The following is a 23,042-nucleotide window of genomic DNA, read 5'->3' on the forward strand; positions in this document are numbered from 1 at the left end:
CGTAAGATACATTATTATACTGGGTTCTTTTAAATAAAAATGTTATACAAGGACCATTACACATGTATTGTCATTCCTCAATCGCAGGTATCTATTTGGCAACCTGTTTTCTTCATTTACTTCCGGATACACGTGACAAGATGGCTGCTGTCATGGTCAACATGGGGTCAAGGTCAACATACGCTGTACCGGAACTCCTTGTCATATCTGGTTTTTATGCTGTAGTTTTCATGGAACAAATCATCAAGGTTGGTATGAAGGATGGTGGAAAGGTGGTGTAGAAGAGAGTAAGAGAGAGAGAGAGAGAGAGAGAGAGAGAGAGAGAGAGAGAGGGAGAGAGAGAGAGAGAGAGAGAGAAATGAGGAGGGAGAGTGATTGATTATACCCCATAGTATTTTGTAGGTTTTTAAAGACATAACTAAAATGTTGTTTTATTGTACAGATCTCATAATCTTTGTTGATTCTTTTAATATTTGATGTTCATTTGTCATCACTGATATTTTATGACGCTATAAATCCTAATGGTTTACCTTTATTTATGTCTTATGAATGCATGATAATATTGTATTTTATTACTACCTTTATATTCTTTAAAATCTTTTCAAACAGACACTCTATGTGAGGGCGGGAAACTCCGACAATAGAAGGAAAAAGCGACCAAAAAGGCGTAAATTCCGCGAAGTCTTCAAATCAACTCTGGATGAACGGGATCATCGCCACTCTAGGGACAATTTTGATGTGATGGATGAATACACGCCAAACACACCAAATGTATACGAAGACAACAGCTACAATAAGGGTGATGGTGATGATGACGACGATGATGACGATGATGATGATGATGACGAGAATAATGTTCTCGTAGATGACGAAGATGACGATGAATTTATAGCAGGAAGTGACATAGAATCGGATCGATGCAGCCAAAATTCCTACACACGTGTTAAGAAAAGTATCGACGACAAAGATTGTGTGAGCGCCGATTATCAGGAAGAAACGCTTCCTCGGATCACACGATTTTATCAGCCTCAAATAAAACAGGATGTTAGCCCATATAAGGAAATAGATCGGCAATCATCACGTAACTGTAATGAGGACCTTCCGGTTACATGTGGTATTGTCTCCATCCATATGAATGTACCAAATATGATGTCATCCTCTGCTGTTATCTCATCGGCAATCACTTCAAGTGCTAGTAAGATGTCAACAACAACTATATCAACGTCTACATCGTCATCGTTAGCATCAGCGCCTTTCACCTCAAATCAAACTAATTCAAATGCAACTAAGATTGTTTTATCCGGGCCATCGGTAAATCAAGGAGGACCTACGATTTACTCTACATCAGGCAATTCTAAACAATTATCTTCATCATTATCATCATCGATGCCGGCAGCAGCAGTAGCAAAAACAACACCAACAGAATTATATTCACAAGCACCAACAACAGCTCACATTTTCCCATCAGTTTGCCATGTTAACGGTTGTGATACTGACGAGAGTTACAAATTCAAACAAAAATCAACAAATCCATCAACGAATAATGCTAAAAGTCCAATAAGAGTAAGTCATTATCAAGATAATCCGACAAATATTGCTATTATTCAAAACCAACAGCCTTATAATAAAGAACTGTCGATTGAAGACGTCGGGAATAAAATTATACATAAACAGAAGCCTGTATATCCACATTGTACAGAAACATTGCCACAAAAAGGAATACAACTTTCAGGACATTACCCAAAATTTGATGAGCCCTCCGTCCACTATGCGTGTGATGGCAAAATCAGAATACATGAAAACCACATCGAGGATGAAAGCATCATCCCGCCGTCTGACTTTGTTGATAGAGAAAACACAAAATCAACTTTCGATTCTTCGAGAGACAAAGATAATGATTCTGGTATCTTTTCTAGTAAACGGGAAGGTGAGGAGAAATATTTAGAACGCCGACGAACAATGATGACGTCCAGTGAAAATAGCATTGACAAAATTTCAGAATGTGCTTGCTCAATTCAAGAGTTTCAAGTGCAACAGGTGATGGATGAGTTAAAACATCCAGAAGTTTCCAACTCGGCACATTTGAGATCAATCATTTATATTATGGCATTAGCGTTTCACGGTATATTTGAGGGTATGGCTCTAGGATTACAAAGCATGAAAAACAGTGTTTGGGCTCTATGTTTTGCCATTGTGGTACATCGTTGTGTACTGGCCTTCAAATTAGGCATGGATTTATGTAGAGGTGAGGAGAAACAAGGTACGTCCTTTCTATGCATTGGAACATTCACGCTCATCTCTGCTCTTGGAATAATCATCGGTATTTTAATATCTTCTGGTGCGTCTTTTTATTCCGATGTGTCCGTGCCAGAGGCAATACTTCAAAGTTTGGCAACTGGCACTATTATCTACATTGTTTTCTTGGATATTTTGATAAAGGATTTACAAGGAAAAGACGACTTGAAAAGGGTGTCATGCACTTTCGTTGGCTTTTCACTCATGGCTGTTGTTTTTGCTGTAGCGAGCAGCTAATTGATTCGTGCATTTTTATTTATTTGCTCCTGAACTATGAAATCTAATAGTGGTGATGCATAAAAAAACTATATAACTGCTAACAACAATCAGGCTGAAATCATCGCCAACTGTGACTTTTCAGCGAGGTTGGTAAATGATATCATCATTCCTGTTATCTTCGTACCGGGCCGATTTTTCCGCTTAGCCATAACAGCAGACAACTATATCCGTCTGTATCTTTGCAAACAACTTTACTTCATTTTGATTGTATAGTTATTGACAATAATTTTTAAAGTCATATCATGGTTATTAGTATTTATGGGATAAAATAGAAGAGATGTTGAGCTTTTGTGCAGAACACGAGCTTGTATGTTGCCGCTAAATGACTCTTTTAAACCATTACTCAGTTATTTCAGGAAGGTATTGATGCTTAAAATGATTTTTGTTTTTATCTAGATTTTTTTTAGCTCAAAATATTTCATATTTGGTACATGAGTCTTTATTGAAGCTATTTTTGAATATAATTTAAAAACTAATTTAAGGGTTTGTTTCCATAGTCAGTGCAATATTTACTTTAAAACGTTGAAAACAATGAATTTTCATCCGAGATAAATCATTGCAGAAATCCTATTATACCCTTGGAATAATAAAGACAATTATTTTATTTCAATCTGTTATTTATTTATGATTGAAAAAGATGCCAAACATCAAATCTATATTTTAAAAGATTAAAAATACGGAATATTATTACATTACGGTTTTTAAAAACTAACAAGAAATGAAATGTCTTCTTTGTCTTGTCATTAAGTTACAACAGCGCATAGACGACAATCGCGACTGTGACTATGGTCAGAACAGACAAACGTGCTTAGGTTTTTATTTTGATTTCATCGATATCCCTATCAAATTCAATTTGGCCATATTTTTTTCGGGGGGAGAATTCCATGTTCGGATGGTTCTTGGAGAAAACGAGTTGAGATGAGCATTTCATTAACTCGTGACTGTGGGACCTGGTACGAGTGCTGTTTTCTTTTCTTTGGGATAAGGCGATCAATTGGGATCGTTGACAGTCCATGGTGGGCCTTATAGAGAACTTTGGCTTTTTGTATAGTGCCTCTTTCATGTAATGGCGACCAGTTTAGGCTCTTTTGCATTCCCCTATATGCACAAATTGGCAGGTCCGATAACCGACCACAATTATTGGCCTATTAATTTTGTTGTAATGGAAAAAATGTTATATTGGTTTGAGAGTATTTTCATCATAAAAATGAACCCATCATAATTTGAGCTATCAGACACGTCGGTTCACCCTAATAATGTGGTAACGTGTAACCCAAGTTTCATATGTTTTGATTGTGGATTAAATTTCATTTCTGTACACCTTTTGTTTTGAAAGGTTTTACGATATTCATATTACTTAATGTTGAATAATGTTTTTGTTGTTAAATGTAAATTGGTTTCAGTATAAAGTTTTTATTGATTTTATTAATGTTTCAAGTTGCTATTTTCATCTATGTCCAAAACTTTTAAAGCCACGGTTTAATTTTTAAAAGTCTAGTAATTTTCATAACTGAAATGATTAGCCCTACCTTGAGTTAACCCATTTTGCAGCTGACACAAATGTCACTTTTAGATTTCCTCTCTGTTTTACAAATAATTAAAAAGATGTTGCATACCTTTCATCATGATATCTAAATACAAGCGTAATAAATGACCAAAATCGGTGACACTAGTGGGACTTGTAAACTGGTTTTCTTGGTTGGGTATTTTATTCCGGGAAAAGCATTACTTTATACAGACCGATCCATAACTTGGATCCATATAAGTATCTGATTGTTGATTGACAGTATATCTGTAGATAGGTACTATTGTACACATGTTCTGTTTTATTTACTTGGTATCTAAAGTATGCTGGAATTGTGAACCGTATAATCTCACATATTGAATGATTTGAAATACTCATTCATTATGGGCCCATTTTAAGAATTCATTTTAAGATTAAACAAAAAAAAAAAACCAAAAAAAAAAAAACGTGACGCGTTGTATAATGCGTTTTTTGATTAGAATGCTATGATTCAGTTTTTGATGGGGTTTTTTTTCTTCGCAAAAATCACATAGATAGATGTCGGGCATTCATTGCTAGTCAAAAAATGAAATTTCATAATGTGGATTCGTGTCCAAACATTAGATGAAAGTGGAATGATAATAAAGAGAGCCCCAATAAGGGGCTGCTTTTTTCGATTTTAAAATTCCAAATATAATAATAATGATAATAATAATAATAATATAATAATAATAATAATAATAATAATAATAATAATAATAATAATAATAATAATAATAATAATAATAATAATAATAATAATAATAATAATAATAATAAAAGTAATAATTTACTTTATTTATCCAAAAGGAAATTTTTGTATCGGAGAATTTGCATATAGGTGAAGCCTCGAAAACACTTCAGCCCGTATTATTTTCAATATACAAATGAAAACTGCTTGTTCACTGCAATTTTAATAAATTATAAGATGTGCCTTTTTATTTTCAACACAAATACACATTTCAAATGTATATACAATTACTTTGGCATCATATTTTAAAATGTTTTAATTAAAGATGAGTTCATTTTACTTGGATCGCATTTGCAATAATATGCAATGACAAGGCCAGTTACTATTGATGATAACTTTTCAAATAAAGCATATCTAGGCCTACTGTAGACTGAAATTTTGTGATAAGATGTAAACGTTTTTACTCCTTAATATGTTATGAAATAGTATAGTTTAAAAAAATAATTTCTGAGCTTCTTAAATGTTTTGACCCTGAATTTACCGTTGGAACGATAATATATATATATATATATATATATATATATATATATATATATATATTTATAAATATGTATGCATATGAGAATGCATACGATATATACATACATACATTAACGGAGAACCTATAATATTTACGGGAAAACAGAAGTTATTACCAGTGGGCACTTATCTATTTTTATTATGGAATAATGTTGTGGAATTTAACTTACATCGAGACCAATCTTTGGGGCCATCAGCAATACAAATTGGTCCAGTAATAAAGTCTTTAAATTGGCGTAAATAAGTATGGCAACACATCTTCCCTGTAAATTCAACTTGAAAACATTAAAGAAACATGAGATTGATTTCTATGTGGACTGTCATGGTTTCAAGTGAGTAAAGAGCTACTCGACTATGCATAAAGATATATGTAGAATGAGGCCCCAGAATTTACTAGTTACTATAAATGAAAAACAATTAACGATTTGTTTACAATGAAATAAAAATAATGATGAAATTTAATTAAAAGAGATAAACAGTGATCGTGGCAGTTACAAATAGAGATATGAATATTTTACGTAACTTATGATAATATCTCAGGTTCGTAAGTTTACGTTTCCAGGCAGTTGATGGGCTTGGATGATCTATTCCTCTGATAACAGGATTGGACTCGTAAAATTCCACTTCCAGGCAATTGGTAAGAGGTTATAGTGTAGTACAGCGGGCTTGGGTTTGATCCTTGAAGATTATACAATCAAAGTTAAAAGCTCCGGCGTCTTAATGGTGTAGATATAATATCTACAAAGTCCCAAAAGATAAAAATCTTACAATATATATATAGGAATAGAGTGACTGGCCGTCCGGCATAGATTGTGGAGAGAAAGTGAGTGTCGAATGTTAGACCTATCAACTTTTATAATAAGTGGCTACGTGACAGAATGTAGAACGAAAAGTATTCACTAATTAGAAATTAATTCGAGGGAAGGCTATAAAAGGAAAGACGATCTAATATTAGAAGGTAAAGTTTATCTAAGCCTACTGAAATATAACTGGAGTGAGATGAATTCAGTTCTTAATAAAATAAAATTTAATAAGATAATTGTGAACAATCTTTACTGTGACACCCCCCACCCACGTTTAAAATATACTCTTTAACCATTATGGGAAAGATAGATTTTACAAACGGAAGTAAATTTACTATCATGATACTCTAGCATTAATCCATTGTTATGATTTGTGCTACAATTAAATTATTTATTAACTAGACATGGAAATGTTTATATTAACGTAGGTATATGAATGGGTGACAATAACAATGAAAGATTGTGATTACAAATCATTGTGATGAACAACATGATGGCAATGTGATTACAAATCATTGTGATAAACAATAGTGATGGCAATGAAGCATGGTTTAAGTCGATGATATGAAGGTAATTTACTGAATGAAATGAATGAAAATGTAAATGGAATATTGACATTTCAATTATTAATCATAAATGAGTGAAAATTCATAACAATGATAGATAAAGAGAAGATTTCCCAAATCATGAATGGGTATGGTATATATATCCAAACAATACTCAATGTTACATTAAGTTGGGTCATCATGTTTACAAATAAAATTATCGAATTTGTGTGTTCTGATTTGGCATAGTTTGCGAGGTAACTAACAGTATGCATGGGAGGTTAAGTTATACCCTTTTCACGTCATTACACTAATCGAGAAAGTAGGTCGGCGTGAATATTTTCACAACCTGGTATGTGAGAGATACTGAAAGTGTAATTTTGCAAAAATAGACTCCACCTTAGTACTCTACTATTATTCATTTTGTTATTTCTTATGTACGTGAGTGGTTTATGGTCCGTTTCGACCACAAACTCGTTTAGCAGTAGATATCTGCTGAATGTCTTTAAAGCAAAGACGATGGCCAGTCCTTCACGCTCTATTACAGAGTATCGTGATTCTCTGTCCAATAATTTTCTGCTTGCATATAAGCAAGGCATTAGAGTTCCCTCATGCTCCTGTAATAGTACACCTGCGATGCCCTTATCAGACGCGTCAGTTCTTACAACAAATTCTTTTGATATGTCGGGTAATTTAAGAATTGGTTCTGAACAGAGTAATGCCTTTAATTGGTTAAAGCTATTCTGACACGCTTCTGTCCAAACAATTTTGTTCGGTGACCCATTCTTTGTCAGATTTGTTAGCGGTGTCGCGATGTGCGCGAAGTTGTAAATGTATTTCCTGTAAAAATTTAGGGGTGTCCCCTCCAAAATGTCATGGTTTCAAGTGAGTAAAGAGCTACTCGACTATGCATAAAGATATATGTAGAATGAGGCCCCAGAATTTACTAGTTACTATAAATGAAAAACAATTAACGATTTGTTTACAATGAAATAAAAATAATGATGAAATTTAATTAAAAGAGATAAACAGTGATCGTGGCAGTTACAAATAGAGATATGAATATTTTACGTAACTTATGATAATATCTCAGGTTCGTAAGTTTACGTTTCCAGGCAGTTGATGGGCTTGGATGATCTATTCCTCTGATAACAGGATTGGACTCGTAAAATTCCACTTCCAGGCAATTGGTAAGAGGTTATAGTGTAGTACAGCGGGCTTGGGTTTGATCCTTGAAGATTATACAATCAAAGTTAAAAGCTCCGGCGTCTTAATGGTGTAGATATAATATCTACAAAGTCCCAAAAGATAAAAATCTTACAATATATATATAGGAATAGAGTGACTGGCCGTCCGGCATAGATTGTGGAGAGAAAGTGAGTGTCGAATGTTAGACCTATCAGCTTTTATAATAAGTGGCTACGTGACAGAATGTAGAACGAAAAGTATTCACTAATTAGAAATTAATTCGAGGGAAGGCTATAAAAGGAAAGACGATCTAATATTAGAAGGTAAAGTTTATCTAAGCCTACTGAAATATAACTGGAGTGAGATGAATTCAGTTCTTAATAAAATAAAATTTAATAAGATAATTGTGAACAATCTTTACTGTGACATGGACAAATCAATTAATGTGACAGATTACTAACGGGTACTTACTTATTCTAATTGTTATACTATCGTGGAAATTAAACTAGACCAAGACAAATCTTTTGAGCCATCAAAGGCCAAAATCGGTCCAGCAATAAAATATGTTGACAAGCTCATTCTTCCGATTTGACAGATGAAATAAAATAATTTCAATCATGACCTAAATCATATGTTGTCCGTTTGTTGACAAACGTATTCTTACGATTGAACAGATAAAATAACGGCCAGGTTCTCATTATAAAACCTTAGTAAGATCAGAGAAAGCGAGTAAAGAGTCTTTTCCAAGGATTCAACTTTGCCCCGAGCGAAGCTCGAACCCAGGACCTTCCGATCCGAAAGCGAGTGTCATACCACAAAACCACATAGCCGCACAACTATTCCATAAACTAATACAATCCGTGAGGAAATGTTTTAGAAACCTGAAATAATATTGCTTAAGCTAAACGAATACATTATATATGCTACTTTTGCAGGTAATAGCCAACATGGCAATTAATTCATCTAAACGATTAAATGACCGATCAAATTTTGTAAATAAGCATTTGAGTCAAAGAGTCATAAAATTACCCAAAATTTATAAAAGGTTCGCAGGTAACTTGCATATCAAACTGTTAAATAATTGTTAATAATTTTTAGATTTGCAAGTGATTCTGTGTTCGTTTGTATAATCTAACAATTTTGGCCCCCAAAACTTTTTTTTTTAAATAAAAAGGAGTAGATATATATATATATATATATATATATATATATATATATATATATATATATATATATAAATGCTTTCTTTGTTTAATAATCCCATTACAAAACTAACACAAACACACACACACACACACACACACATATATATATATATATATATATATATATATATATGTGTGTGTGTGTGTGTTGTGCGTGTGCGTGTGTGTGTATGTGTTTGTGTTAGTTTTGTAATGGAATTATTTAACAAAGAAAGCATTAGTTATGATACAAAATATAGAATACAATTCATAAACCGTTTACAACACTATAACACGAATGTTACTATTTAGATCACGATTAATCCACGGCCGCTTCCGAAAACCTGTTCTAAATTCGAAATAGAAACAATTCATCTCTTGTTTCGAGTTATCATTCCACAACACTTAATGATATGAGGGTGCAGTATATTATGCTGTGTGATGGGTAGTTTATTCTGAAATAATATGATGAAAGGCGATAATATATCAATTCCAAAGAAACGTAGCCTTTTATATAAAACAAATTCATAGCAAGTATGATATTATAGAAAGAACGAAATTAGCGTAACTCAGATCTTTTTTATTGTTTTAGACAGCCATTTTAATCATCAGTCCTCACTTAATTATATCTACCAGACTGTAAACGTTTAAGCACAGAGTTATTAGGTTATATCCGGTTAGAGCATGTTGTGAGTATTTTACCTTAACGCATAGCTTCAATACAGATCATAATAGAAAAAAATAAGTATTATTAACAGCTACCGGGATTTTATTTTCCAAAACGTTGTCTTTCATTTGTTAATGGTACAAATTAACACAAAAAAGTTATATTCATTTGAAAGCGTATGGTGTCACTGTTGCCATGTATGAGGTTGCAGATAATGTATTGAAGTCTTGTCAGTAAAATTTACATTGGTTCATTATTACATAGAACAATTGGGGGGGGGGGGGATGTAACACATAACTTTATGAGGCTAATTGCAGGTGAAAACTGTGGAAAATCGGTATTTGATGTTCATATATTATTGTATTCCTTGTCTTTTCAGTTTTCTTCTAAATTTACATTTAAATTAATGCAGTTACATTCCATTGTAAAGACAGAATTGATGAATAGACAAGACTACAAAAATATCGTGATGTTGTATCGGAATAAACGAGATAAAAGGAATAGTGTTTAAATTCAAAATTATTTAAACATTAAAGTTGTATCTACCAGTTGTAGATAAAGAAAAAGAATATAACTCTCTATAAATGATCGCTTTTGATATTTAGCTTTGACTTGATATTCATGTTGACTTTGACGTAACTCCGGATTGAGCTTCTAGTTAATAATAAATGTAATGTGAAAAGTGAGCACAAAGAAAATGGAATTTTTGTATAGCGCAATTTCCACTCAAAGACTCAAAGCGCTTTACACGGGGTCCCGGGCCAACATCAACACCTACCATGTAGAACGAGACATGACACCTGTTAGGCAATATTACAATTTTTTTTCAAAGACAACGTTGTTGACGGCCTGGTACTTATTTTACACCTGAGTAAGGTGAGATAATGTGAGTAAAGAGCCCTTTCCAAGGACTCAACTATGCGCCGAGTGAGGCTCGAACCCAAGACCTTCCGATCTGAAAGCGAGTGTCATACCACATGACCACCTAGCCGCAAGCAAACAAGAACAATATACAAGATAATGCCATCAACTGCATTTTTCAACCTTCGTCAAAACACCAAATCGTACAGTTTGTCAATAAATTCTACTAAATATAAGAAAATCCCATAGCGTTATCTCTTATGAAACATTATCTTGGAATTGAATTGGGGATTTATTTTTTAAATTTTCTTTTTAATTTAAAAAAAACAAAACTTTCTGATTCTGACTCACTGGTCGATATTGTAATATGATGGTACAAAAACAGCGTGTGACAGGCAAGTTTTACTGTATGAAATATATATGTAGTTACAATGACATTTAGGGGTAATAAATGAATCAATGTGAAGCGCATTTAAGATGGTGAATCCGTTAAAATAGCTATGTCAATGTTTGTATTTATTCATATTTAAATGCACAGCAGGTGCTATGCAGATTAAATTATGTTTTTCAAATCATTATAATTCATATCATTTTTCAAAGAAAGATTTTCTAGCTTTCCTTTCCTGTAATTCACGCATTATAATGCCTATTTTTGTATATTCATTATTCATGAAATGTGATTACTATCGGAGAAAACAAATCCGTTTGTGTTTAAATGAGATGAGAAGAAAGGTGACAGAGAAAATGGAAGGCACTGTGAGGGAAGGGATGCGAAAACTAACAGGTCTACGTGGATCTAAAAGCGTGAGAGAGGAGGGGGGAGGCGAAGAGATAAGGGTGAATAATTGAATGAGAGTGAAGGAAGTGAGAGAGGGAATTATGAAAGAGGGATGAAGAGAGAGAGAAAGAGTGAGGGGAGAGAGGCGGGAGAGAACAGTGCGAAAGAGAGAAAGAGGATGGGAGAGAGAGAGAGAGAGAGAGAGAGAGAGAGAGAGAGAGAGAGAGAGAGAGAGAAAATAATATTTTTTTACATGTTAAGTGTGTCTCTATGGAAGGAATTGAAAGTTGAAAGAAGACGCTGTTAAGAAAGCGAGCGAATGAGCGGGTAAATGAGATAATGAGATTGATAGATAGACAGACATATAGATGGATAGATAGATGGATTGATAGATATAGATAGATAGATAGATAGATAGATAGATAGATAGATAGATAGATAGATAGATAGATAGATAGACCAATGGATAGATAGATAGAAAGATAGATAAATTAGTAGGTAGAGAGATAGTTAGATAGACAGATAGATAGACAGACAGATAGATAGAAGGATAGATAGATAGATAGATAGATAGATGGATGGATAGATGGTCAATGAGTGTGTGTGTGTATGTGCTTGTGATATATATATATATATATATATATATATATATATATATATATATATATAAGAGAGAGATAGAGAGAGAGAGACAGACAGACAGACACACAGAGAGAGAGAGACAGAGAGAGAAACAGAGAGAGAGAGAGACAGAGAGAAAGAGAGGAAAACAAAGGAGTGAGACAGAGAGAATGATGGATAAATAGAGAGAGCCTGATAGAAAGATATATATATATATATATTATATATATATATATATATATATATATATATATATATATATATAGAGAGAGAGAGAGAGAGAGAGAGAGAGAGAGAGAACGTCATTTATGTGGTATACTTTTCGATATTTCCAAAATAAAAAAGAAATAATAAAATAATGTGTTTTTGATTACAACCCCAACTTGTTTTCGTTATTGTTTGTTTGTTGCTTGTTTATTCTTTTTTATTCTATTTTTGTTTGTTGATTGCGCAAGATTGAAATGTGTTTTAATGCTATCCGGTATTATATTGTCAGTTATTTTCTCAAATGAAAACCTAATGGATTTGAATCCCATCATCATTACGCAATGTTAGGTAGAAAGTAGAAAACAACAAGTAGATAAATACAACAAAGGTTACTCTTTAAACACTTAACTGCAGCACTCTGGAAAGACACGTATTAAAAAATGTGGCCAGAAAACTAGTGGTACCAGGTTAGAAAGTTTTTTTTTCTCCAAAATGATGGTAAATTAAACCGTGGTTTTGCATTTAAGGCTCCAATCGTATGGAATTCTTTACCACCTAAATCCTGACATTGTGAAAGTCTACCAGTCTTCAAACGGCATTTAAAAACTAATCTGTTTCATTCTGCTTATCGTGATTCTATGTGAACTTCGAACAAGATATGTGTGACTGTTGTAGTGATTTTGTAGTCACATGAATGAACATGTGTAATACAAAAAATATTATTGTCTGGCACCTCTGAGCACTATTTTTGGATACTGACGCTATCTATATCAAATAATAATATTAATTATTATCATTATTAAATGGATCGATATTTTTCTGGCCAAATACGTGTTTTTCCAGAGTACGGCATTCAAAAGGTCAAAATGAAAGTGGAAAGGGGCAGATCTAGAATTACTAACAACAACTAAGAAACAGATTATAACTGTGTAAATGCAATGCACTTTCCAAAGATTTATCACGTAGTGTCGGTGGATCAGCGGTTGGGTGTCTCGCCCTCTAATAAAAGCCAAGGGTTGCTTAACGTGTTCAGTGGTCGTATTAGAGACAATGATTGCAACATGCTAGTACCGGCATCGTTTCATTGAGTAAGGCATTTGACACAGAAAACACCACCCGAGTCATATGTAAATGACGACTGAGCACGGAAAAGAAAGATGAAAGAAAAAAGATATCCCCCAAAAATCAGTCTTCACAGATGAATTTTTGGAATAGTTTTAGGCATCTTGTATTTGTTTCTACTTTGTCTGGCTTTTTTCCTTACACGGACAGCGTGGCTCAGCAGTACGGCCTTTGCTTCAATATGAGTTCGAAAACTCGCCGCACTTTGTGGCCTTGAGCAAGTTGTCTCTCCCTCGATCAGTTTGCAGCGCTGCACTGCTGGTGACTCCTGGTGCCTTTTTAGTGAAGGAGGGCTCGATTTAGTTATTTACTAGCCTAAGCGAAGCAAGTAAATAAAAGAATCGGATTTCATTAACGTTTTCTAGTCTCGGACTAGCTGGTCTCTTGCCTGGGCGTTGTCAGCACGGTGACTAATTCGGCTGTTTTGTGCTGGTAACATCACGCTCTCTAGTACACGATGGCAGATAAGTTACCCGCCTTCATACTTTCAACGCAAAAGATTTCCAAAGAGAAAGCTAGCAACACATTAGGTATAGATAATATTTCGTTCATTTTCATATTTTACCTTACTTTTATCATGCTGAATCAAATCACGTGATCTTGACTTTCGACTGTTAGACTACAATGTCGACTGTCAATTATATATTTAGGCCCATGAAAGTTTAATTGAAACCCAAACAAATTGAACAAAAACAAACAAAGAAACAAACAAAAGAGAATGTGTGTTATGATGAATCATATCATTTCAGCCATTTACAATGCCAGCAGAATAACTTTTGTCTCCACTATACTTTCCAATTTTTTTGTTCTTTGGCGCAAACCCTTCATTACGAGTCAATAGCAACTCGCGAGCCGATGAAATTAAATTGTTTTCTTTTTAGTTTTTACTCACAAAAATGTGCACTTTCGACGTTCTGCACTTATCTTATAGTTTTTAAAGCCAGTGTCAATAGCAATAGGACACTTTTTGCCTCTGTCATTCGTAACCGACGTACGTTCCTTCCGAATCGAAGCGCTCAATCTAAAAATAGCTGTTACCTTGCAGACGCTATGATGTAGAAATCCTAGTAACTAGTCTCAGACTAAGACTTGAAGTCCTGCCTCAGCAAATGAATAAAAGTTGGCCAAACTTAGTCCGAAGGTTCCGTAATGTTAGTCTGGGACTTGCTTAGTCAGCTCACACGAAATCCGATTTTTTTTCAAGTCCTTGACTTAAGTCAGAGATATTCAGAGACTAGTCCGCGTTCATGAAAAAGGTCCCTGGGTTATTCCAGTCTTCCCTTAGAATAGACCGTAAAGACAATTTTTCCTATGGGATGAATAAAGGAAATTTTATTCATACTTATTCAGATCTTTATCTAACTCCAGCACATGCTCTCTGCGTTCACTACTTCAAATCTAAAGAGGCGTCTATTATTGATCCACTTTACATGCTGTTTTCAACATTGTTTGACATTTCGTGTTCAAATATTTTACGGAAATAATTCATCTCTTTTCAGCTTTAACAAAATCGTGATTTTTTTTGTTTATTTTAAATCATTGACTTTCTGAAAATCCTGCACATTTATTTACAAAATGGACGTGATATTTACCTCTCTCGGAAACGGATTAAATTACATTGTCAGTTTGAATGTAATTTTGTTTGCTGTAAGTCATTTAAAAATCAATTTGGTTTAAGTTCAGTATCGATATTTTCTATGCGTTACTCGTATGAGTTAAACAGATGGAATGAAAGCACGCATCTGTAGGTGCATGATCTTTTTATTAAATCGAATATACAAACTTCAATACGCTTCATAATTCTTTGTTTATTCTGGGAGTAGGCCATTAGGGACCAAACTGATATTTTGTACTGTACGACTTGCAATATCAGTCCTATGAAATTGGCAATGATCCATTCACAGACCAGTTTATGTGGGTTATGTGTGTGAAATGCCTCACTCATGATACACACCAAATTGATGCCAGAAACTCTTGCGGTCATTATCATCCACCCGTTGGTAGTATAGATAGTATGCGCTTGGCTAAGAAGCTCACAACATTGCCATCGGAAATATAACGGATCAACACACAAAACTATGTGTAGACTTGAAAGTTTATAGTCTGGTAAATAATAATACAGTTTAGTGAGAATTACTCATAAATGTGGATGACAAAAAACAATAAGAAAGGCCTGAGTGACGTCATCTTTATTCTATCTATAGATGCTGAGCGCTTGTCTAAGTTAGTCACAACATTGACATCCAGAAATATAACGGCCCAACACACAAAACTATATGTAACCATAACAGAAAAGGAAGTGAGTAGAAAAGTGCCAGAAGACAATAGAGAATTTTTTTTTCTGACGTTGGGGGCTCGAACCATAGCCAATCGTTAACTTACAGCTGACACTGACCAAATAATGACGTCAAAATGCCAGTCTTTGGCCACAAAAGAAAACAAATCGTGAGTTGTATTAAATAGTTTAACCAATGGGACCACTTGTTTCCATGAGCACTACTAATGACAACTCACTAGGCGGTGCAAAAACCAAATAATGACGTCAAAATGTCAATCTTTTTGGGTTTCAGTGTCAGCGATGGCTACGGTCAGGCCGTCGCCATCGTTAACTTATAGCCAGACACCGAAATCCAATGGGACTTTTATTTTGACGTCATTTTTTAGGTTTGTGTAGCGTCTATTGAATTGTCGTTAGAAGAGCGCAAGGAAACAAGTAATTCCATAGGTTGAACTTTTGAATACACTTCACAATTTGTTTTCTTCAGTGGTCAAAGACTTGTTGGTCAGTGTCAGTTTACATGGCTACGGTCAGGCTATAAATAGTATGCGCTTGGCTAAGCAGCTCACAACATTGCCATCTGGAAGTAGAAAGGACCAACACACAAAACTTTGTGTAACCATGAACTTTTATAGGCTAGATAATACAGTTATGTGAGAATTACTCATAGACGTGGATGGCAAAAACAATAACAAAGACCAGAGTGACGTCATCTTCATTCTATCTGTAAGTTAACGAAAGCTGCGCTCGAACCCATGACCTTACTGATACGACAACTCCGTCTGGCCGTGAGAGGCACGCTATGCGGTCGACGCCATTCACCACTCTAAAAAATAAAAAGTGGTTTCAAACGTTGTGTTTTCCCTGAGTTTTCTTGAGGTCATGGGTTCAAGACACACCATTTCCGCGAAGTTTGTTTACAAGCCAGCAGTAATGCTAAACCCCTGTTCTCAACACAAGCTTATAACATAGAGACGATTGAGACATTGAGTAAGCTCCGATATTGGGGTGAATATTAATTCAGAAAAATGAGTGGAGTTGATGGTAACAGAAAATGATGTTAATAGAAAGATGCCAGAATACCATAGAGAATAAAAAGAATTATCTGACAACTTCTTGATTTAACGTCTCTCTCTCTCTCTCTCTCTCTCTCTCTCTCTCTCTCTCTCTCTCTCTTTCTCTCTCTCTCTCTCTCTCGCACTCTCCCCTCCTCTCTCTCTCTCTCTCTCTCTCTCTCTCTCTCTCTCTCTTATATATATATATATATATATATATATATATATATATATATATATATATATATATATATATATATATATCTTCCTCTCTCTCTCTATCTCTCACATTCACTCACTCACTTTCTTTTTCTTCTATTTCTTGCAGTGCATCCGAATATGTGTGTTTGGGTTATTTTCCTAATTCGCCAGATTTTTAAATCCATTTTCCGTTGCTTCTCACCATTCTTGATGAGATAAATCGATTATTCCTGCAAAGAAACATGTTGAATTAAAATTACAAGAAAAAAAACAAGGGAAGCGAGACACATTACACTCGAGGCTTAAATCTTTAATTCACTTGTACGTCTATCTAAATTTTCTACAATGGATTGGTTTACAGATTTGGGTTTAAGTGTCGAATTTCATTCATATTGTCTATAATTTTCTTTGCTTTGTATTTTTTCCATTTTCAGTTCAGCTCATTTTGTTTAATGATCTGTCTTTTGTCTTATTAATTATCGACTTATTTATCTATCTATTTATACATTATTTATTTGTAGTTCAATATATATTTGAATTATCAACCGATGACTTTCAAAATACAATAGCATTCGACTTTCAAGTTGTGAGCTCTCTTAAATTTGGATCGGTCAAAATATCAACTACATGATAGATATTCCAAGATTTAATGTAAGAAACAACATAATAGAATGGTGTCTCGACAAATATCAAATATTTTGCAGACGTAAGCGACTTTGTTTTTCAAATCCTCACCTTTCTGAAATATTCTAATTTATATTTAAAATTAATTTTGCTTGAAATAAATTCCGCTCACCAGAGAGAAGCGTTGATAAAAACAATTAAGCCATTGGGTCCTTAAATGTGGAATTAAACTATAAATTGTTTTAAATGATTCCTCTTTAATAGATAATAGTTTTAAAACATCAAAATGAAACTAATGTTTATGAATAATAATAATAAAAAGGTGAGAGTTTGTATAGCAAAATATCCACTAAACGTGCTCAAAGCGCTTTACAAGGGGTCTCTGGCCAACAGCAACCCTTAACATCTAGGATAAGACATGACGCCTGTAGGGGATAATACAATATTGTTTTACGACAGAGACCCAGGACCTGTACCTATGCTTCAAACAGCATGCACGGATGTATCCAATAACACTACGTCAAAACCTACGTGTGCATAGAATATAGAAGGGCCAAGTTTTGTAACACGCCCAGCAGGCTGGTGTTTTTGTATTTATTCTTCAATATTTGAATTTTTGGGTCTGGTGTGTGTATGTGTGTGTGTGTGTGTGCGCGCGCGCGTGTGTGTGTCCTATATGTGTGTGTATATGTGTGCGGCCATGTAGACTTGTGGTATGACACTCGCTTTTGGATCGGAAGTTCCTAAGTTAGCAGAGTCCTTGGAAAAGGCTCTGTACTCACAGTCTCTCACCGTACACGTTTTTATTTTACGTGTGTAAAATCAGTACCTGGCCGTTATCAGCGTTGTCTCTGTCGGAAAAAAAATTGTAATATCGTCTTACAGGCGTCATGCCTCGTTCTAGATGTTATGTGTTGATGTTTTTCAGGGACCTTTTGTAAAGCGCTTTGAGCACGTTTAATGGATATTGCGCCATATAAAAGCTCAAGCTTCTGTGTGTTTTGTTTCAGCTAAAGTAGTTTGTAACTGATGTGCAAAAAGGATTTAGGACACTTGACATCCATAGCAACAGACCGTCATCAGTGAAAAGAACTTACTCAGCAAATTAGAAAAATCTGCCCAAGCGTCCCAGTCCGAAGATTAGGAGACGATCGGCAATAAGTCAAGTAGAGTCAATTATTTGTAATTTAAGCGCTTTGAGTCTGATGTCTCCGAGTTACAGAGTTATATATGTTTTAGCAATATTATTATTATTATTATTATTATTATTATTATTATTATTATTATTATTATTATTATTATTATTATTATTATTATTATTATTATTATCATTGTTGTTGTTATTATTGTTATTATTATTATTATTACAAAATGCAATCATGACCTAATTCTACAATTGTTGTAATACAGAATATTTGAGTTCTGGAAGTTTTAAAATTGATAATAATTACCCAATAACAAGTTGGGTTATTGGACTCGTAAATATGTACAGGTTAGTCATAATAATATCATTTGGGAAGACAAAAGAAGAGTGACCCTTGAGATAACGTCTCGTTCTTTTCTGCGCTCTGCTATTTTTGTGTGCGTGATGGACGCAGTAATCGATATTAAATCCAGTAGGCAATACAAGTAATCGATAGCAAGCCATTCCACAACGCCAAAGATGTGTCCGAATGAAAAGCCAGCTCGTAGTTAGCAACGAATTTTATCTTTAGAGGATGATGTGTGAGTACGAGCAGACACTGAAACCCAAAATTTTGCTTAGTTGAGATTAATAACTGCCGCTGCCACTTTAATCCTTTTGCTAACTGATCACCTAAAGCTCAGGAGGTCCCAGGTTTGAGAGGGTTTTTTTTCCCAAGATTAAGTCATTTAAATCGATCGATATTTGAAGATCGGATTTTCTGGTCAGATTTTTAAATACATGTCTTTCCAGAGCACGGCAGTTAACTGGTTAATTAGGTGAAACTGATAATCCCCACTTTAGCGACTTGGACACCGCAACGATTCCTGTTGACAGCTGAGGTTTGTTCAATTGATTATCTATATCTCTCCCATGAATGCCCAAACCATCGTCTGAATTATATTGTTTTATTGCTCAGACGTTCCAACCGACGCGCGCAAATGTGAGTTTCATTCTTAACCCCTATATTATGTAAACTTTTGACCGGTTTTCTCTTTGCTTTTCTCGTATTTATTTTTTCTGCTGTTGATCGTGTCTTCATCAAATCTAGACGACTGTTATTCGTTGTATAATCGTAATAAGTTTCTACAACTGTTAAACTTGATTTAAAATATTTGTACTTTTTTCCTGTTCATTGTGCCCAGATGTACATCCGTGCAAAGAGACAAAGTTAAACTTTAAAATTAGAAGGTATCAAATAAGAAAAATGTTTTTTGAAAGGTAAGAGCACGTGCTTTTCTTCAGTAACAATTCCAAATAGAATTAAATGTCATTACATATCATCGTAAGGGTTGCTTAGGCTTATAAAATAAAAGGTTCAGGTTGAAACTTTCTGATATAATCATAACTATGACGTGCTTTTCTTCAGTAACAATTCCAAATAGAATTACATGCCATTGCATATCATCGTAAGGGTTGCTTAGGTCAAAGGCCTTAAAATACCCTGTTATAAAATAAAAGGTTCAGGTTGAAACTTTCTGATATAATCATAACTATGATCATCAATAACATCTTACTCAAACAAAAAAAAAAAATACAAGATTCAATTATAACTTGTTCGTGACACTAATCTTATATGTTTTAGAGCTCCCTGTCGATTGCTTTAATTTTATAAAAGTGATCTATAGTTTTGGAGTCTTTGGTTATAAATATCAAACTTGTCCATGTATTAACTGTCAGTACAATAAAAACAATTTACCGAATAATTGTAGAAAATTATGTTATAAAAAACGTGTATTTGTCTCAGCGGGTAAATTTTACATGGAAGTACTTTAAAAGTGTAGTGTGGTCAATTTGATCAAAATTATGGGCAATTTTGTATAAGGTCACCCCTCCATCCTTTCTATTTTAGAGATGCTAAGTATTGTAACCTTTCCTCGTAAAATAAATTTTCAATTTCTTCTGAAAGCTTTGGACATGTTCTGAAACAATTGACTGACTTTTAGATAAGGGGTTTCATATACTGGTTTACAAGTATGTCGCTTTGTCAATGTTAGCTCTAACTGAATGAAATTGGAATCAAGTTAGCTATTATTCAAGAAGACGCCAAGATTTTTTTTCTGATTCAAAAAAATTCCCCCAAAATTATTGATGCTATTTTATTGTGAAATGCTCCAAATAACTACTTATGTTATTCCTCCGAGCCATGGCCTTATAATTTGGACAAAACGTATTCGTAACCAAAAACCCGAGTTTCAACACGATCAAGAAATGTAGTGGGAGTTATTTTATTATCTTTGCATGCATTACCAAATCAATGGGCTTTGTCATAACAAGCTAATATTATCCCAGCAACTCAAAGGCACGACCGCCAGCCACCGGTGTGTGTGTGTGCCATGCTAATGGGTCTGTAAATAAACTGAACGATTCGTCTGCCAAGGTGATGGATTGCGTCAAAGAGCTGCCATTTGACCAAAGCACATTAAAAATTTTGAGTCATTTTCAAGTAGTGGTCCTTCCGCAGTTGAAGTTGCCTAAATGTTGAATGTACCGCCGAAGATTCTGATCTTTGTAAACTGATAGTCTGATACTGCCTAAAAAGTATACCACATTTAGGTAAATGCGTTTATCACATATTTGGTCACCTAGTTGTGACCAACACAGTGAATACTATTAAGAGGACACACATATATAAACACTTGGGGGGGGGGGGTTGATGGTTTCTACAAGGGAACAGAACGAACAAAACCACACAAATCATTATAACACCAATCCAAAGCAATTCGATACCAATCCGGTGTGGATAGGTCTACTTTGGCCGCCCAACCGGACTGTTCAAAGTTGATGGCTCAAACGAGTCTTCTCGATCTATGTTAATTTCCACAATATAGTACAGTAGTATAATCATAAAAATAGGTGAGTGCCTGTTGTCGTATTGGCCTTTATTTTTCCGCAAATATTGCAGGTTCTCCACAACTTGGATAAAAAAGGAATAGAGAGCTGGAACCAAATTCCGTTTCCCAACTCAAATGGATATCATTAGTCTGATATTTTACTTATTGAGCGAATAGATTAGTAAGAATTTTGCAAAGTGCAAATATTTTAAAAATTGGTAGTCTTTCTCATTATTTTTACTTAAGCATACAATTTGGTTTATCTGTTGTAGTTAGAAGTCACGCAAGTATATATTAGAGGGCCATGGTTTAAATCCCGATGGGGACACTGGAAGATTCTATTCATGGTTTTTCTGCGTCAAATGCTCATACATTGATATCACAGACTATTATTTATTTGTTAGATTTTTTTTATGCCAGACCCCCCAAATTAGGTCGCAAAACGGATATCAACACATATAATATTTTTCACAAATAAATGTTGCTATTTAATCTATAATGACTATACAGAATGATTAAAATCGTCCAATATAGGTAATTAATTATTATTTTGTTTTAGAAAAGTCCCAAACCGCCCTTTAACTGATCTTGAATTGATAATGGCTTTTTTCCTTATTTCGCATCGCTAAATTTTAAAACGGAGGGATGACTTTCAAAGCAAGAAACATCTGATCTTGGTCGTTTTTGTTTTCGAGGTTTCAGTACATCAATATTGAGTGCTCTGGGGCTATTCATCGAATCATCAACATGTAGGTACATAATTTTGTATAACAATTCCTGTGAACAATATCATAATTTTTTATTTAGTGAATGCATCAGCTACCATGTCCAAAACCAATCCATTCGGGACTAGAATCTCTGTGTTGTGATTTGTTTTTATGAAATGCGTGCTTTTGATTGTTGTCCTTTTAATAGTGCTCACTGTGTTGCTCACTTATGGACATGATATGTGACAAATGCATTACCCTAATAAATCAAATGAGCTGTCTTTTAGATTATCTAGATTATGATGATAACGGTGTTAAACGTAAACTTTTTGACATGTTAAAATATTACAAAATCTTGTTAATCCAGAGTGCTTAAGTTTAATTCATATTACGAATAATTCTTTGGGGTTAGCAAGTCTGAGGCAAACATTACACAGGCCGATTGTTAGCAGGGCGTGTTGGTTTAATGGAAAAGGTTAACAGCCGTTGGAGGCTACAATATTATCTCTCGTTACAGTATTACTGTGAACCAGATGAGTTGTTAATGCAGTGTGCAAATCGAAGAGATGATAAATATTATTAGGTGACCCAACACCTCGAAACGGTATTATGTCGGGGTTGTTTAGATGATAGAAAAGTGAATTTATCGTCAAAATTTGAGACTTGGTTTAGACCCTCTCCTTACCAATCATAGGAAAAACGTCACATATTGTTATGATACAACAGTTGTTTTTTTTTCATTCAGATTCTATTAATTATTGTTATGACCAAAAAAACTCTTGTCTTTTAGAGGCAGT

At 34.3% G+C, this 23,042-nt stretch overlaps 1 protein-coding gene across 4 annotated transcripts in view; it reads left to right on the forward strand.

The window, feature by feature from the left end:
• The window catches only part of LOC144965187 (uncharacterized), a 65,297-nt gene extending 60,752 nt beyond the window's left edge, over positions 1 to 4,545 (forward strand). For all 4 annotated transcript variants that reach the window (XM_078900257.1, XM_078900259.1, XM_078900256.1 and 1 more), the window contains 2 exons: positions 88 to 248; positions 610 to 4,545. In XM_078900257.1, the coding sequence (XP_078756383.1) occupies positions 88 to 248; positions 610 to 2,532 (2,084 nt within the window). In that variant the 3' untranslated portion in view covers positions 2,533 to 4,545. The remainder of the gene's footprint in view (positions 1 to 87; positions 249 to 609) is intronic.
• The last annotated feature ends 18,497 nt before the right edge of the window (positions 4,546 to 23,042 follow it).

The sequence above is a fragment of the Berghia stephanieae genome, chromosome 2 (genome assembly GCF_034508935.2).
Source record: "Berghia stephanieae isolate SIO BIC M18660-M18661 chromosome 2, UCSD_Bste_1.3, whole genome shotgun sequence".
Classification (NCBI taxonomy): domain Eukaryota; kingdom Metazoa; phylum Mollusca; class Gastropoda; order Nudibranchia; family Aeolidiidae; genus Berghia; species Berghia stephanieae.